Source organism: Lepus europaeus, chromosome 1 (genome assembly GCF_033115175.1).
Source record: "Lepus europaeus isolate LE1 chromosome 1, mLepTim1.pri, whole genome shotgun sequence".
In the NCBI taxonomy this organism is placed as follows: Eukaryota; Metazoa; Chordata; class Mammalia; order Lagomorpha; family Leporidae; genus Lepus; species Lepus europaeus.
In genome coordinates, this window is record NC_084827.1 from 172,913,948 (window position 1) to 172,931,991 (window position 18,044).

The 18,044-nt window shown below is 43.2% G+C and overlaps 1 protein-coding gene across 1 annotated transcript in view; it reads left to right on the top strand.

The window, feature by feature from the left end:
- Positions 1 to 891: 891 nt before the first annotated feature.
- DAW1 (dynein assembly factor with WD repeats 1) overlaps positions 892 to 18,044 on the top strand; it is a 92,917-nt gene continuing 75,764 nt past the window's right edge. Inside the window, exon 1 of the mRNA XM_062202279.1 lies at positions 892 to 939. Coding sequence (XP_062058263.1) covers positions 900 to 939 — 40 coding nt within the window. The 5' untranslated portion in view covers positions 892 to 899. The remainder of the gene's footprint in view (positions 940 to 18,044) is intronic.

The window sequence follows — 18,044 nt, forward strand, 5'->3', positions numbered from 1 at the left end:
CTTAGTGTCCATTTAGCCAGTCTACTTTTTCTGTCTTGATTTTGACGTGTGTGTGGGTGTTTCTGTACAATTTCCTCAATTCGGTTTGCTCTTACGTTTCCTCACGATGAGGGGTAGAGTAACACATTCGGGCAGGAATTCCAGGTAACTGCATGGCAGCTGCGGGGTACAGGGGTCCACCTGCCCCAATACCGGTGACACCACCTTCGACCCCGTGGTAAGGTGCGTGCGAGCCACAGCTTTCTCCACAGCTCAGGCCGTATTCTAGACCACACACACGGAAGCAAACACGTGGGTGAGGGAAACTTACCGGCGACTCCCTCACCCCTGTAAAGAACCTCGTCCGCGGCGCCAGTCCCGGGCTCAGGAGCTGGAGGTTTCCACGCGCGGGGACAGACGCCAGGGAGGGGGCCGGAGCGGGGCCCACCCCTCAGAGGAAACGCACGGCGCTCAGGGACGCGCGGTCCAGGGGGTGGCCAGCACCCACGCCTCGCGGATGTGAGGACACCAGACCGAGGACACCAAGGACTCTCACCCCGCCCACCCCAGGCACCGCGACAACGCGCCCCCACCGCCCACGGCCGCCCCCAGCCGCTCGCGCCGCCCTCTGCGGCCCGGGAGTCCGCGCTTCCCGCCCCGCTTCCCAGGAAAGCTCAGAGGCGCCTGCGCATTGGTCTCCGCGCGCAGCGGCCGTTTGCCCGTTTCCATGGCTACGAAGGCCCAGGAACGCTCAGAGGCGCCGGCGCACGGGTCTCGGCGCGCAGCCGCTGTTTGTCCGTTTCCATGGCTACGAAGGCCCAGAGAAGCTCAGAGGCGCCTGCGCACGGGTCTCGGCGCGCAGCCGCTGTTTGTCCGTTTCCATGGCTACGAAGGCACGCGGCGGGTCCCAGAGCGAGAGGATGAAGCTCAGGTGCCTCCTGCTGCGGTATTACCCGCCAGGTACGCGGGGCGCTGGCCGCACCCGGGCTCTGGACCGCACGAGGCCGGGGTCTGCGGTGGCGGAACATGCGGGGTCCCGGGGGCCAGCGGTTCCCGGACCAAGCGACCCCGGCGGGACGCGCAGCTCGGTCCGTGCCAAGTCAGCCCTGGCTCTCTCGCTCGGATGCTGGATTCCGTTCTTCCAGACTTCGATATACCCTCCCTTCTGTCTGTCCCTTTTTAAAAGATTATTTTTAAGGAAATGTAAAACTTACGCTATCGGGTTTGGATGCTGTGTCGTTTTAGAGGAGGGGTGGGGAGATGGTGAGGTCGTGGGATGTTCTGGAAGGGAATCAGGTCCACGTGGCATGAGCGGTTGGGGCGCTTGGAGTGAAGAAGGGACAGATGCGCCCCCACCGCAGCCATCGAGCGGCTGTCCGGCCCCGAGGGCTCCTGCGTGCGAGCTTTGTGCCCTGGGCACCCTGGATCCCAGGGAGTTAAAGGTTGTGACGTGGTCTGCCCAGCACCAGCGTTTCGGGGTAAGATATACATGCCTGGTCCTGGTGTCTGGTAGGTGAGGACATGATTGCAGTGTCAGGGCCGGATACGGAACTCACTGAACACCACTCACCTAGCAGTGGATGACTTGTCAGATGGGAGGTTTGGGCGAGACGCCTCATAAAGATTTCTGAGCAGTAGGATCATCATATAGGATCCGTGTGATTCCGATAGCCTCATCAAGGGTGGGACTTGAATGTAACACCGAAAATGCCTCATTTTCCCAGCAAGGCATCCACCTGCTCCCCCAACATCACCATCAGGCATTTAGTAGAAATCTCAAGATTCCTGCTGTCTTTGGTGATGATTTTATGTCTTTTGGGTGTATATCCAGGAGTGGAATTGCTGACTCCTATGGGAGTATATGAGTTCTGTTTTTTTATTTATTTTTTTCTTCAGAAATCGCCATACTGTTTTCCACAGTGGCTATACTAATCTATAATCCTGTTTGGTTTTGCTTTTGTTTGCCAGAGCTGTTATCCAAGAAAATCAGTTTACAGCAATGTGCCTATGTTTCCTTCCAGCAATTTCATAGTTTCAGGTCTTTTTTTTTTTTTTTTGACAGGCAGAGTGGATAGTGAGAGAGAGAGACAGAGAGAAAGGTCTTCCTTTGCTGTTGGTTCACCCTCCATTGGCTGCCGAGGCCTGCCCGCTGCGGCCGGCGCACCACGCTGATCCAAAGGCAGGAGCCAGGTACTTATCCTGGTCTCCCATGGGGTGCAGGGCCCAAGGACTTGGGCCATCGTCCACTGCACTCCCGGGCCATAGCAGAGAGCTGGCCTGGAAGAGGGGCAACCGGGACAGAATCCGGCACCCCAACCGGGACTAGAACCCGGTGTGCCGGCGCCGCAAGGCGGATGATTAGCCTGTTGAGCCATGGCGCCGGCCATAGTTTCAGGTCTTATATTTAGGTCTTTGATCCATCTTGAGTTGATTTGTGTATATGGTGAGATGTAGGGCTCTAATTTTGTTCTACATATGGAGATCCAGTTTTGCCAGCAGCATTTATTAAAAAAAAAAAAAAACTCTAAATGTATGTTCTTGGCTTCTTTGTCAAAAATTAGTTGGCTGAATGTGCATAGATTAATTTCTGGGCTCTCTATTCTGTTTTATTCATCTATGTGTTGGTTTTATGCTAGTACTATGCTGTTTTAATTATTACAGTTTTGTAGCCAAGAGATACGTGCTCCATTCATGTTTATTGCAGCACTGCACCACAGCCAAGGTATGGGGGCCAGCATTGAGGTGCAGCAGGTTAAAGGGCCACTTATGATGCTGGCATCCCATATGAATACTAGTTCTAGTCCTGGCTGCCCCACTTCCAATCCAGCTCCCTGCTAATGCACCAGGAAAGCAGTGGAGGATGGCCCAAATACTTGAGCCCCTGCCACTCACATGAAAGACCTGGATGGAGTTCTAGGCTCCTGGCTTCAGACTTGCCTAGCCTTGGCCTTTGCAGCCATTTGGGGAGTGAACCAGTGGATGAAAGACCTCTCTTTGTCTGCAACACGTTCAAAAAAATAAATTAATCTTTTAAAAAATTAAATAACCAAAATATGGAATCAACCAAGGTGTCCAACATCAAATGAATGGATAAAGAGAATATGATATAAATAGATATATAAATACATATGTACACACACACAATGGAATACTATTCATCCATAAAAAGATCAAATTCCCATCATTTGCAAGAAAATGGATGAAACTAGAGGACATCATGTTAAGTGAAATAAGTCAGCCATACACAGAAAGAATAAAGGACCCTATGTTCTCCCTCTTATGCAGGGGCTAAAAATGCCACTCCAATATGAACACAGAATGCTGGTTAGTAGAGGCTTTAGAAAAGTGGGAGGGATACGGGGAGTTTGGATTAAAATATGGTAAATTGGGTTTGGCTTATGGGTTGTGACAAATATACTGATATTAATGATAAGGGAATCAGGGTGTGGGGTATACTAGAAGAATTTTACAAGTGTGCAATTTTTGTTTGTAAATTTAAAACTATTCTGAAATAAAAAGTTAAAAAGATTCCTCCTGTACAGTCCCAACCTTGTCCTGCTGTTTTTTTTTTTTAATATTTTATTTATTTGAGAGGGAAAATTACAGACACATCCCAGATGGCCACAATGGCTGGAGCTGTGCAGATCTGAAGCCAGGAAGTCAGGAGCTTCTTCCAGGTCTCCCACGTGGGTGCAGGGTCCCAAGAATTTGGGTCATCTTCTCACTGCTTTCCCGGGCTATAGCAGAGTGCTGGATTGGAAGAGGACCAGCCAGGACTTGAACTGGTGCCCATATGGGATTCCAGCACCACAGGAGGAGGCTTAGCCCACTACACCACAGAACCGGCCCTCTTCTTGACCTTTTGGTAGCATTTGACCCATTTGACGTCTCTGCCTTCCTTGCTTCCAGGGCACATACTTCGTTTTGCCTCCTGCCTTATTATAGCTCCTTCTCACTTCTTCCAGAGCTCTCAGTGTTGCAGGCCCAGAGCTCTGTCTTTGGAGTTTGCTTTTTTTTTTTTTTTTTTTTTTTTTTTTTAAATCTACAGTCTCATTTGCTACATGATCTCATCTATTCTCAAGGCTTAAAAAAATCATCCTTGGAGCCCGTGCTGTGGCATAGTGGTGTTATTGGAAGGAAGGCCGTGGAAGCCGTGGGGTTTTTGTCTTCACACAAGAAAGAATTCAGGCGTGAGTCAGAGAGCGAAGTGATAAGGCTTTACTGGGGACAAGGCATCCATCAGAACAGAAGGGACAGAGGGAAAGTGCCCAGTCACTTGGACTGGGGGAGAGCGAGGTTACATGGTTGAGTGGAGAGAATACACCTGGGCAGGCCAGGCGGGCGGCTCAGCAGAGAGGCAGAGGACTGAGCCCGCCGTCTGTTTGGACTCCCTAGGTTTTTAAGGGAGTCTGTTTACCCACCTCCCCCTCTCCTCAAGACAAATGATGGAGAGTCCTGGCGGAAGGGTTTGTTGGGTGAAAATTAGCAAATTCTTCCCCAGATTTGCTGGTTCCCTGGACAGAGTAGGGGGGCTTCCCTTAGGGATACTAAGAAGGTTTTATTGCCCCATGTTATCAGGTAACCCATTTGGTCCTGAGGAGAGAGAATTCTCCTGGGAGCTTTCCTTAGGGGAAGGGCTTGGACCACCTGGGAGGTTACCAGGGTCTGGGCAGGACTTTGAAGGGCAAGATGCTGGGCTTCTGGAGCTTCCACAGTGGGTGCTGGTCTTTAAGCCTTTCTCATACACACTTAGGTGACATTTCTGACTTCCTACCTAACAGTGGGTAAATCCACTCCCTGCAGTGTCAGCATCTTGTATGGGCACTGGTTCTAGTCCCAGCTGCTCCACTTCTGATCCAGCTCTCTGCTATGGCCTGGGAAAACAGTAGAAGATGGCCCAAGTGCTTGGACCCCTGCACCCATGTGGCTTTGGCTTGTCCCAGTCCTGTTTGTTGTGGCCTTTTGGGGAGTGAATCAGAGGATGGAAGATCTCTTCCTCTCTCTTTCTCCTTCTCAATGCTTCTGCCTCTCTGTAACTCTGTCTTTAACATAAGTAAATACATCCTTAAAAAAAGGAATAAGAAAACCTGTCTTTAAAAACAAACAAAAAACACCCATTGTACCTTACGCCTTCATTGGTTGTCCACTGTGCATCTCATATGGGGTTCCTATGGTCTTTCCACCATTAACTACAGTCTCATTTCTCTACTTGCTCACACCAAAATTTTGAACTCAGTCTTTCTGCTCTTTTGCACTTGACATTGAGTCCAATGACAAATCCTGTCAGCTTTACTTGCAAAATATGTTAGCTCTTCTCACTTTTCTGTTACTGTTCTCCTATTGCTAAAGCCCCACTTAAGCCTGTTGTCAGCACAGCGGCAGGGTGACTGTTAGATAATCCGTCTGACCAGGCCATTTTTCTTCTCAGTCCTCCAGTGGCCTTTCATCTCACTGTAAGTGAAGGGGCCATGACCCCAAGGAATTACAGGGTCTACCCTGCTTTGGGCTCTCTGACCTTACTGTTTCCTACTTCTCCCTCCAGCAACACCCTTCTTGACATGGATAGACTAATGTGCCCCCACTCAAGGTCTCTGCAGTTTCTGTTCTTTATGTCTGGAACAATCTTTCCCTGGACATTTGCATAGCTAATTTTTTCTTAGCTCTTTCTTCAAAAGGTGAAGCCTTAGATGACCTCCATGTTCCCAAACATGTTCCCAAAATATTTCACGGCCCTTTTCCCTGATTTTTTTTTCCCCTTTCTTGGGTGATCTCAATCCAACCATAATTTTATTCATTTTTCTTGCTTAGCCTTCCCCACTTGAATAAAAGTTTATGAAGGCAGGGACTTCGCCTATTTTGTTTGTTATTGTGTCTCAAGCACATAGAACAGAACTTGGCACTTACATGTTTGTTGGATGAGTTTAATGAAATGATGCATGTTAAGCAGAGTGCCTGGAATTCCCCCTGAAAGGTGAATATGTCACATAAGTGCTCTTGCATGGCTGCTTTAATTCTGCAAGTTAAAGGTTCTCAAAACAATCGTAGATTCCAGTAATACTTTGGATTCATGTTTGCAATTATGGCAATTAATGAACTATGGCATTAATTAATAATTGATTATCTTATAGTGGGATCACATTACTTCATTTGCTTAGATATTTAATTTCTCAATTCCATTCTTTGGTGAGCCATCTTATATGCACGTATCCAAGATCCCACTGAACAGCAGGTGAATGTTTCAATAACATTATCAAAATCAAAATAAGTCACTCACCATGCTCTGATTTCTTCCATGACACCTTTATCTCTTTTGCTTATATAGAACAATTGTGTTTTGCCTCCTAATCTCCTAATTTTGGCCCTCCCACCTTCTTTTGAATGACATTTAGGTCAGGAGGACTCTCTCATTAGCATTCAATGAATTATTCTCTCTACATAAATTCCTGGCAAACTAGATGTACATAGCATCTTGGCCCATTCATTAATTCATAAATGCCTCACTTTGGAAAGAGTGGGTGTTGATTACATGCTTTTAAGCTGACTCAGTTATAACAATCTTTATTGTGTATGGTCTTTGGTCTTTGGTTAGAAGAAATCAAACGTTGGTTAGACTGATGAATACTCTGGGCATTTTAGAAGTTTTTGTTGTTCTGAGTCAAGAATGCTAATACCTTTTGAAACGTAGCCCCTTAGTACATTCAGAGCTCTGGGGATAGAGGCTTTGTACCTAAGTCTTTTGGGACTTAAACCTATTTCAAATAGTTCATGACCAAGAGAAGATGAAAAACATGAAGATGTTATGGGAAACTATCACTGAAGAAAGACATGCACTCTGACACCATCTTTGTTTATATATATATATATATATATCGCTTAGTCAGTAGAGCATGGGACTCTTAATCCCAGGGTCATGGGTTCGAGCCCCATGTTGGGCACCAGATGTTGCTGTGGATTCGTTCTGAGAGGAGGAGCGTGGTGGGGGCAAGAGGCACAGAGTCACCACACAGACCTTGGGAGTTGAGTGAAAGCAGGCCTGAGGCGAGCAGCCTGCAGACTCGTTTATTTCAGTTGCTATAGCAGCTTATATAGCCAAGGTAGCCAATTTGGTCAAGGGGTGGTCTATGCCCTAACCAATCACAGCCTGTTGCCAGGCAGTTTCGAAAGCCATCCAATCACAACCTGTTGCCAGTCAGGCTCTGTTGCCATGTGGTTTCTGAAGCCATCCAATCACAGCCTGTTGCCAGGCAGGCTCCGTTGCCATGTGGTTTCCAGAGCCATCCAATCACAGCCTGTTGTTAGTCAGGCTCCTTGTCATGTGGTTTTGAAGCCATCCAATCACAGCCTGTTGTCAGTCAGGCTCTGTTGTCATGTGGTTTCCAAAACCATCCATTCACAGCCTGTTGCCAGGCAGTTTCTGTTGCCAGCGGCCATCTTGGCATGGCCTTCTCATTCCACCATATACATATATATATATATATATATATATACATATATATATTTAAAGATATATATATATTTAAAGATTTATTTATTAAGAAGTGTGTGTGTAAGTGTGTGTGTGTGAAAGAGAGAGAGAGAGAGAGAGAGAGAGAGAGAGAGATTGACCATTTGCTTGTTTACTTCCCAAATAGCCACAACAGGAAGGGCTGGGCTAGGCTGCAACCAGAAATCAGAAATTCTATCCTTCGCACCTGTGCTGTGGCGTAGTGGGCTAAGCCTTCACCTGCAGTGCACATCCCATGTGGGCACCTGTTCGAGTCCTGGCTGCTCCACTTCTGATTCAGCTCTTTGCTATGGCCTGGGAAAACAGTAGAAAATGGCCCAAGTCGTTGCGCCCCTGCACCTGTGTGGGAGACCTAGAAGAAGCTCCTGGCTCTTGGCTTCGGATCGGTGCAGCTCCAACCATTGTGGTGAATTGGGGAGTGAACCAGCAGATGGAAGACCCATCTCTTTCTGCCTCTCTCTGCCTCTCCTTCTCTCTCTGTAACTCTGAAAAAAAAATTCTATCCTAGTCCCTGACACAGGTGGCAGAGAGCCAAGCACTTGGGCCATCATCTGCTGGCTTCTCAGGTATCAGCTGGATGCAGAGCAGCCAGGACTCAAACTGGCCCTTGGATATGGGCTGCTGGAGTCTCAAGCAGCAACTTAACCTGCTGTGTTCTAATTCTAGCCCTTGTTTATGTTCTTCATAGCACATGTCAGTGCCTCTTGCTCATACTGGAGCTCAGCAATCATGGGAAGTTGAACATCTTGCCTTGAAATTTTGTCATAGTGAATCAGTCAAATGTACATGTTTCAGATTTTGGATTTTTGGAACAACTCCACTCATGTTCAGTAGTAGGATAAAAGGCTTTGAATATTTTTCACTTTATTAAAAACCAGATACTTTTGTTTGCCAATTAAAGTTTTTTTAATGAGATGCAGAGAGCAGAGAAAGAGAGACAAAGAGATAGAGCTCCTTTCTTGAAATGCCCAAAATAGCTGGATCTGGGCTGGGCCATACCTGGGTGCTAGGAACTTAATCCTGGTCTCCACATGGATGGCAAAAAACCCAATTATTTTAGCCTTCGCTGCTACATCTGAGGGTCTGTATTAGCAAAAAGCTGAAGTCAGGAGTAGAAGCCAGGTATCAAATCCAGATACTCTGATATGGGACTTTGGCATCTTAACCACTATGTTAAATTCCTGTGTAGATTATGTTGTGTGTGCTGTCAAATTCTAATTCTTCCCAGTCTTTCTCTCAATTACAGATAATTGCAATTTCTTTGCTTATATTATTTAGTTATTCAAATATTTGAGTACTTTTCTCAATAATAAACAGTGCATTTATGTACCCTTATTTAATGCAAAAACCTTGCAACTTGCAAAATGAGACAGAAGCAATGTTTGAAGGTATTGATGCCTTGCATCTCTATAGACTTTGTACATTTCAAAGTTTATATCTTAGAGAGGTCTTCCATCTGATGGTTCACTCTCCAATTGGCTGCAATGGCCAGAGCTGTGCCGATGCAAAGCCAGGAGCCAGGAGCTGCTTGCAAGTCTCCCACATGGGTGCAGGGGCCCAAGGACTTGGGCCATCTTCCACTGTTTTCCCAGGCCATAGCAGAGAGCTGGATCAGAAGTGGATCAGCCAGGACTAGAACCAGCACCCATATCGGATGCCAGCACTTCAGGCCAGGGTGTTAACCCACTGTGCCACAGCACCAGCCCCTATCCCTGTCAATTTCTTCTCTTTTCTCTATTATTTCCTTACTTTCTGATTATGAAAAAGTAATATTTACTGATAGATCAATCTTAAGAAATACGTTAAGGAAGGCTAAGATCACTGTCTTCCCTAAAAGATGCACTAGCCCCTGGAAAAGAGTCATGAAACATGTCCCCAACAGGACATGTCCCCAACAGTGTGTTATTCTTACCATCTACTGGTGTTGAGAGTAATTAGTTTCTGTGATCCCTGCCAATCTGATGTGCAAAAATGTTATCTGTTATTTTATCTTGTACTTTTTAACTTTCATTTAATAAATATAAATTTCCAAAGTACAGCTTATGGATTACAATGGCATTTTCCCCCCCATAACTTCCCTCGTACCTGCAACCCTCCCAACTCCCGCTCCCTCTCCCATTCCATTTGCATCAAGATTCATTTTTCAATTATCTTTAAATACAGAAGATCAATTTAGTATATATTAAGTAAAGATTTCAACAGTTTGCACCCACACAGAAACATAAAGTGTAAAATACTGTTTGAGTACTAGTTATAGCATGAATTCACATTGAACAACACATTAAGGACAGAGATCCTACATGAGAAGTACACGGTGACTCCTGTTGTTGACTTAACAAATTGACACTCGTGTTTATGGTGTCAGTAATATCCCTAGGCTCTTGTCATGAGTTGCCAAGGCTATGGAAGCCTTTTGAGTTCGCTGACTCTGATCTTATTTAGACAAGATCATAGTCAAAGTGCAAGATCTCTCTTCCCTTCAGAGAAAGGTACCTCCTTCTTTGATGACCTGTTCTTTCCACTGGGATCTCACTGGCAGAGGTCTTTCATTTAGCTCTTTTTTTTTTTGCCACAGTGTCTTGGATTTCCATGCCTGAAATACTCTCATGGGCTTTTCAGCCAGATCTGAATACCTTACAGATTGATTCTGAGGCCAGAGTGCTGTTTAGGACATCTGCCATTCTATGAGTCTGCTGTGTATCCCGCTTCCCATGTTGGATCTTTCTCTCCCTTTTTGATTCTATCAGTTACTATTAGCAGACACTAGTCTTGTTTGTGTGATCCCTTTGACTCTTAGACCTATCAGAGTGATCAATTGTGAACTGAAATTGATCACTTGGACTAGTGAGATGGCATTGGTACATGCCACCTTGATGGGATTGTATTGGAATCCCATGGCACGTTACTAACTCTACCATTTGGGACAAGTCAGATTGAGCATGTCCCAAACTGTACATCTCCTCCCTCTCTTATTCCCACTCCTATATTTAACAGCGATCACTTTTCAGTTGTTTCAACACTTAAGAATAATTGTGTGTTACAGAGTTCAACCAATAGTATTAAGTAGAACAAAAAAAAAGACTACTAAAAGGGATAAAGTATTAAGTTGTTCATCAACAGTCAGGGCAAGGGCTGATCAAGTCATTGTTTCTCATAATGTCCATTTCACTTCAATAAGTTTCCTTTTTGGTGCTCGGTTAGTTGTCACTGATCTGGGAGAACATATGATATTTGTCCTTTTGGGACTGGCTTATTTCACTCAGCATGATGTTTTCCAGATTCCTCCATTTTGTTGCAAATGACTGGGTTTCATTGTTTTTGACTGCTGCATAGTATTCTATAGAGTACATGTCCCATAATTTCTTTATCCAGTCTACTGTTGATGGGCATTTGGGTTGGTTCCAGGTCTTAGCTATTGTGAATTGAGCTGCAATAAACCTTGAGATGCAGACAGCTCTTTTATTTGCCAAATTAATTTCCTTTGGATAAATTCCAAAGAGTGGTATGGCTGGGTTGTGTGGTAGGGTTATTTTCAGGTTTCTGAGGAATCTCCAGACTGACTTCCATAGTGGCTTTACCAGTTTGCATTCCCACCAATAGTGTGGTTAGTGTCCCTTTTTCCCCACATCCTCGCCAGCATCTGTTGTTGGTAGATTTCTGTAAGTGAGCCATTCTAACCGGGGTGAGGTGAAACCTCATTGTGGTTTTGATTTGCATTTCTCTGATGGCTAGTGATCTTGAACATTTTTTCATGTGTCTGTTGGCCATTTGGATTTCCTCTTTTGAAAAATGTCTATTGAGGTCCCTGGCCCATCTCTTAAGTGGGTTGTTTGTTTTGCTGTTGTGGAGTTTCTTGATCTCTTTGTAGATTCTGGTTATCAAAGGGATACAAATTGGGAAGGAAGAAGTCAGACTATCCCTCTTTGCAGACAATATAATTCTTTATTTAGGGGATCCAAGGAACTATACTAAGAGACTACTGGAACTCATAGAAGAGTTTGGCAAAGTAGCAGGATAAAATCAATGCACAAAAATCAACAGCTTTTGTATACACAGGCAATGCCACAGCTGAGAAAGAACTTCTAAGATCAATCCCATTCACAATAGCCACAAAAACAAACAAATACCTTGGAATAAAATGAACCAAGTCCAGCAAAGATCTCTACGATGTGAATTACAAAACCTTAATGAAAGGAATAGAAGAAGATACCGAAAAATGGAAAAATCTTTCATGCTCATGGATTGGAAGAATCAATATCATCAAAATGTCCATTCACCCAAAAGCAATTTATAGATTCAATGTGATACCATTCAAAATACCAAAGACATTGTTCTCTGTGGTGGAATGAGGTGAAAAGGTCATATCAAGATGGCTGCTGAGGTGAAAAGCTCATGCCAAGATGGCCACTGAGGTGAAAAGGTCATGCTAAGATGGCCACTGACAACAGAAACTGCCTGGCAACAGGCCGTGATTGGATGGCTTCGGAAACCACATGACAACAGAGGAAACCACATGACAACAGAGCCTGACTGACAGCAGGCCATGATTGGATGGTTTCAGAAACTGCCTGGCAACAAGAGCCTGAATGGCAACAGGCTGTGATTGGATGGCTTTGGAAACTGCCTGGCAACAGGCTCTGATTGGTTGGGGCATAGACAGCCCCTTGATCGGATTGGCTGGTCTTGGCTATATAAGCTGTTGTACCAACTGTAATAAACGAGTCTGCGGGCTGCTCGCCTCAAGCCTGCTTTCACCCGACTCTCCGGGGTCTGTGTGTTGACTCCGCGCCTCTTGTCCCCACCACGCTACTCCTCTCAGAAACGAACCCACTGCAACATTTTTGAGAAATCAACGGCAACAGTTCTCAGATCTGGAAAAAATGATGCTGAAATTCATATGGAGACACAGGAGACCTCTTATAGGTAAAGCAATCTTATACAACAAAAACAAAGCCAGAGGCATCCCAATACCAGATTTCAGGACATACTACAGGGCAGTTATAATCAAAACAGCATGGCACTGGTACAGAAACATTTGGACAGACCAATGGAACAGAATAGAAGCACCAGAAATCAATCCAAACACCTACAGCCAACTTATATTTGATCAAGGATCTAAAACCAATTCCTGGAGTAAGGACAGTCTGTTCAATAAATGATGCTGGGAAAACTTGATTTCCACGTGCAGAAGCATGAAGCAAGACCCTTACCTTTCACCTTACACAAAAATCCACTCAACGTGGATTAAAGCTTTAAATCTATGACCCGACACCATCAAATTATTAGAGAACATCAGAGAAACCCTGCAAGATATAGGCACAGGCAAAGACTTCTTGGAAAATACCCCAGAGGCACAGGCAGTCAAAGCCAAAACTAACAATTGGAATTACATCAAATTGAGAAGTTTCTGTACTTCAAAAGAAGCAGTCAGGAAAGTGAAGAGGCAGCTAACAGAATGGGAAAAAATATTTGCAAACTATGCAACAAATTAAGGGTTATCTTGTATTTTTTAAAATCAATGAAGTTAAGAATTCTTTATTTGGGTGTGTTTATTTTTCATTATGTTTCTGTGCAGTTGGTTCATGCTTTTTCTTAATTTTTCTTTTTAAAATCAGTTTCAGAGTTCTTCCTATTAAGTTCTCTGGCTTTATATTTAAAGTTGAAATATTTTTGGTGGATCATCATTTTTCTTTAACTTTGTGGGATTTTTTTTTTCACTGTGTAGAAGCGTAAAATTTATTTCAGAGAAATATGTCAGTTTTTTTTTTCTTTTTTGGCTGTTTAGTTTCACAACCTGCTTAAAAAGCTATTATAGAGGCAGATGTGGTACCACTGGTAAAGCTTCCTCCTGCATACCTATTCAAGTCCTGTCTGCTCTGCTTCTGATCCAGCTCCCTCCTAATGTACCTGAGAGGGTAGCAGAAGATGGCCCAAGTATTAGGGCCCCTGCCACCCACATGGGAGACTGGATGAAGTTCCAGTCTCCTAACTTCAGTCTGGTCCGGTCCTGGTCATTGTGGCCATATGGGGAGTGATCCAGTGGATGCTGCTGTCTCAGATGCTTTAGCAGGAAGCTGGATTGGAAGTGGAGCAGCCAGGACTAGAACTAGTGATCATATAGGATGCTGGCATTGCAGGCAGAAGCTTAACCCACTACACCACAATGCTGGCCCAGGTTCAGTGTTCTTTGAAAATTATGTACAATGATTTTTGTAGCATTTACTATTTTCACTTGATCTGAAATACTGCTGAGATGAATTTTTTTTTTTCAAATCATAGTCAAAGGCGGTGATTCTCAAAGTTTGGGGTACCCCTTGGGCTCTTGAACCTTTTCAATGGAGCCTTGACATGGAATTTATCCTAATACTAAAATGATGTTGTTTGGGTTGTTGTTATATTGATGTTTGTACAGATGGTGCAAAAGCAATGGAAAGTGAAAATGCTTAGGTATTACTACAAGTCCAGCAGTGACACAAAACTCCGACTGTGCTTTGTATTCTCCACAGCTATGTTCTTCCAAAAGGAAAAACACAACTTAAGATTGTTATTGAGGAGGCAGCAAAAACATAGTAATGAAGTGGAATGTTGATAAACGTGTGCAAATACATGCACTTTGAACATCTGTAGTGATGAAGTGAGGAGTATTCATTAACCGTTTGTGCAGTGAGTGGAGTTTGACAGTTGTCTTGAATAAAACACTTATGTGTTATGGAATAAACTACCTGTTTTATTCATGGAAGACTGCTTTTACTTGAAAGATACTATTTTCAGACTTGAACATTTGGCCAATATTTTCTTGAAAATGAACAAAGTGAGCCTGAAAGTTTCAAATATGATTGTAACTGTAAGCTCTCTTGCTGATAGAAAAAGCTCAAAATTTCAGGCAAAAATTAGAATGTCAGAAAATTTGTATTTACCATCATTTCATTTGTCAGCTTACAAAAGTAAAAGGTTTCTGAGAATAGTGATTGGAAGTTATATTAACCAGTGTGATATTTAGATATTACCGTGTAAAGCATGTCAGCATTTAGAAGATATGCATAACCCAATGAATCAATATTTTAAAGTATTGAACATTATAAATCATGCATAGATAAAAGAGCCATTAAAATCTGAGTTAGATCAATGGATTTTAATATAACTATTGCAGAGTTCACTTATATGGTTTCATAGTTTACCATGCAACCAGTCTTTTTTTTCCCCAAAGATTTATATATTTGAAAGGCATTGTGACATGGGGAGAAGGAAAGGGAAAAGAAGAAGGAGAGGGGGAGGGAGAGAGATACGGAGAGTGAGGAGAGGAAGATGGAGGAGAGGGAGAAAGAGATATCTTCTAGCTGCTGTTTCACTTCCCAAATGGCTGCAACAGCTGGGGCTGGGCCAGGCTTAACCTAGGAGCCCAGGACTCCATCTGAGTCTCCCACATGGATGACAGGGCCATCTTCTGCTGCTTTTCCAAGCTTATTAGAGGCTTATTAGCAGGGAGATAGATCAGAAGTAGAACAGCCTGGACTTGAACCGATACTCTGATATGGCATATCAGTATTGTAAGCAGTGGCTTAATCCATTGTACTACAATGCTAGACTCAATGCAGTTAATCTTTAAGAAACTAATGTTTGTTGAATTTTAATGTGGTATCAAATAAGTACTTCCATAGCTATTGGAAAAGATGATTAAAATATTCCTGTATTTTCCAATTGTGTTACTGTGCTTGACCATATTGTGCTTATACTTCATCCAGAACAAGATGTAGCAATAACTTCAATGTAGAAGCAGAGATGATTATCCATTTTTCCTCAGTTAAGTCAGATATTAAAGACATACAAAGAGGCCGGTGCTGTGGTGCAGCAGGTTCATGCCCTGGCCTGAAGCACTGGCATCCCATATGGGCACCGGTTCTAGTCCTGGATATTCCTCTTCTGATCCAGCTTTCTTCTATGGCCTGGGAAAGCAGTAGAAGATGGCCTAAGTTCTTGGGCCCCTGCACCCATGTGGGAGACCTGGAAGAAGCTCCTGTTTCCTGGCTTTGGATTGGTGCAGCTCCGGCTATTGCTGCCATCTGGAGAGTGAACAATGGATGGAAGACATTTCTCTTTGTCTCTACCTCTCTCTAATTCCATCTTTTAAATAAATAAAATAAATTTAAAAAACAGTGCTATTCATAATTTTTTTGAAGACAGTTGTTTTTATAGATGTATGCTATATATGGCCACATGTCATGAGTGTATTATAAAACTATTTAATAAATATTTTTAAAATTTTCAATTTTTTCATGGGCTCTTCAGCCAGATCCAAATGCCTTAAGGGCTGATTCTGAGGCCAGAGTGCTATTTAGGACATCTGCCATTCTATGAGTCTGCTGTGTATCCTGCTTCCCATGTTGGATCGTTTTTTCCCTTTTTGATTCTATCAGTTACTATTAGCAGACACTAGTCTTGTTTGTGTGATCCCTTTGACTCTTAGACCTATCAGAGTGATCAACTGTGAACTGAAATTGATCACTTGGACTAGTGAGATGGCATTGGTACATGCCACCTTGATGAGATTGTATTGGAATCCCCTGGCACGTTTCTAACTCCACCATTTGGGGCAAGTCCAATTGAGCATGTCCCAAATTGTACATCTCATCCCTCTATTTTTCCCACTCTTATATTTAACAGGGATCACGTTTCAGTTAAAATTTAAACACCTAAGAATAATTGTGTGTTAATTACAGAGTTCAACCAATAGTACTAGAACAACAACATCAACAAAAATACTAAAGAGGATGAAGTATTACATTGTACATCGACAGTCAGGTCATTGTTTCTTATAGTGTCCATTTCACTTCAACAGGTTTCCCCTTTGGTGTTCAGTTAGTTGTTGCTGATCAGGGAAAACAAATGATATTGGTCTCTTTGGGACTGGCTTAATTCACTCAGCATAATGTTTTCCAGATTCCTCCATCTTGTTGCAAATGACCGGGTTTCATTGTTTCTTACTGCTGTATAGTATTATATAGAGTACATGTCCCACAATTTCTTTATCCAGTCTACTGTTGATGAGCATTTGGGTTGGTTTCAGGTCTTAGCTATTGTGAATTGAGCTGCAATAAACATTAATGTGCAGATGGCTTTTTTGTTTGCCAAATTAATTTCCTTTGGGTAAATTCCAAGGAGTGGGATGGTGGGGTTGTATGGTAGGGTTATGTTCAGGTTTCTGAGGAATCTCCAGACTGACTTCCATAGTGGCTTTACCAGTTTGCATTCCCACCAACAGTGGGTTAGTGTCCCTTTTCCCCCACATCCTCTCCAGCATCTGTTGTTGGTAGATTTCTGAATGTGAGCCATTCTAACCAGGGTGAGGTGAAACCTCATTGTGGTTTTGATTTGCATTTCTCTGATTGCTAGTGATCTTGAACATTTTTTCATGTGTCTGTTGGCCATTTGGATTTCCTCTTTTGAAAAATGTCTATTGAGGTCCTTGGCCCATGAGAGTATTTTAGGCATGGAAAGCCAAGACACTCTGGCAAAAAAAAAATAAATAAATAAAAAACCAACCTAAATGAAAGATCTCTGCGAGTGAGATCCCGGTGGAAAGAACGGGGCCATCAAAGAAGGAGGTACCTTTCTCTGAAGGGAGGAGAGAACTTCCACTTTGACTATGACCCTATTGGAATAAGATCAAAGTCAGCGAACCCTAAAGGCTTCCATAGCCTTGGCAATTCATGACTAGAGCCTAGGGAGATTACTGACGCCATAAACAAGAGTTTCAAATTGTTAAATCAACGACAGGAGTCACTGTGTACTTATGTCTCATGTGGGATCTGTCCTTAATGTGTTGTCCAATGTGAAGTGATGCTATAACTAGTACTAAAACAGTATTTTTACACTTTGTGTTTCTGTGTGGGTGCAAACTGATGAAATCTTTACTTAGTATATGCTGAATCGATCTTCTGTATATAAAGAGAATTGAAAATGAAAAAAAAAACTGGTGTTAAATTGGAAATTGCATAGAAAATTAATCAATTTTTAATAAAATATCATGTAGTATATCTGTCTTTAATGTGCTGTACACTGTTATTTAATGTTATAACTAGTATTCCAACAGTATTTTTTTACTTGGTGTTGCTATGTGGGGGCAAACTGTTGAAATCTTTACTTAATATATACTAAACTGATCTTCTGTCTATAAAGAGAATTGAAAATGAATCTCGATGTGAATGGAAGGGGAGAGGGAGCGGGAAAGGGGAGGGTTGTGGGCGGGAGGGAAGGGAAGTTATGGGGGGGGGGAACCATTGTAATCCATAAGCTGTACTTTGGAAATTTATATTCATTAAATAAAAGTTAAAAAAATTTCAGTTTTTTTAAATATAAAAGAAACTGTAAAAATAAAACTCTTTGTCACCCTCAGTAATTGTCAGAGGTGTAAATTGGTCTTAAGGCCACAAGTGTTAAGTGTAGAAGTGGTACCACAGAACTGGGACTGTCTGCATAGCAGTAGGACAATCAGGCTGTGTGGCTCTGTTCAGATTTTTTTCTGTCTGTTGTCTTTCTGTTTTTGAGACTGAGTGTGTTTTAC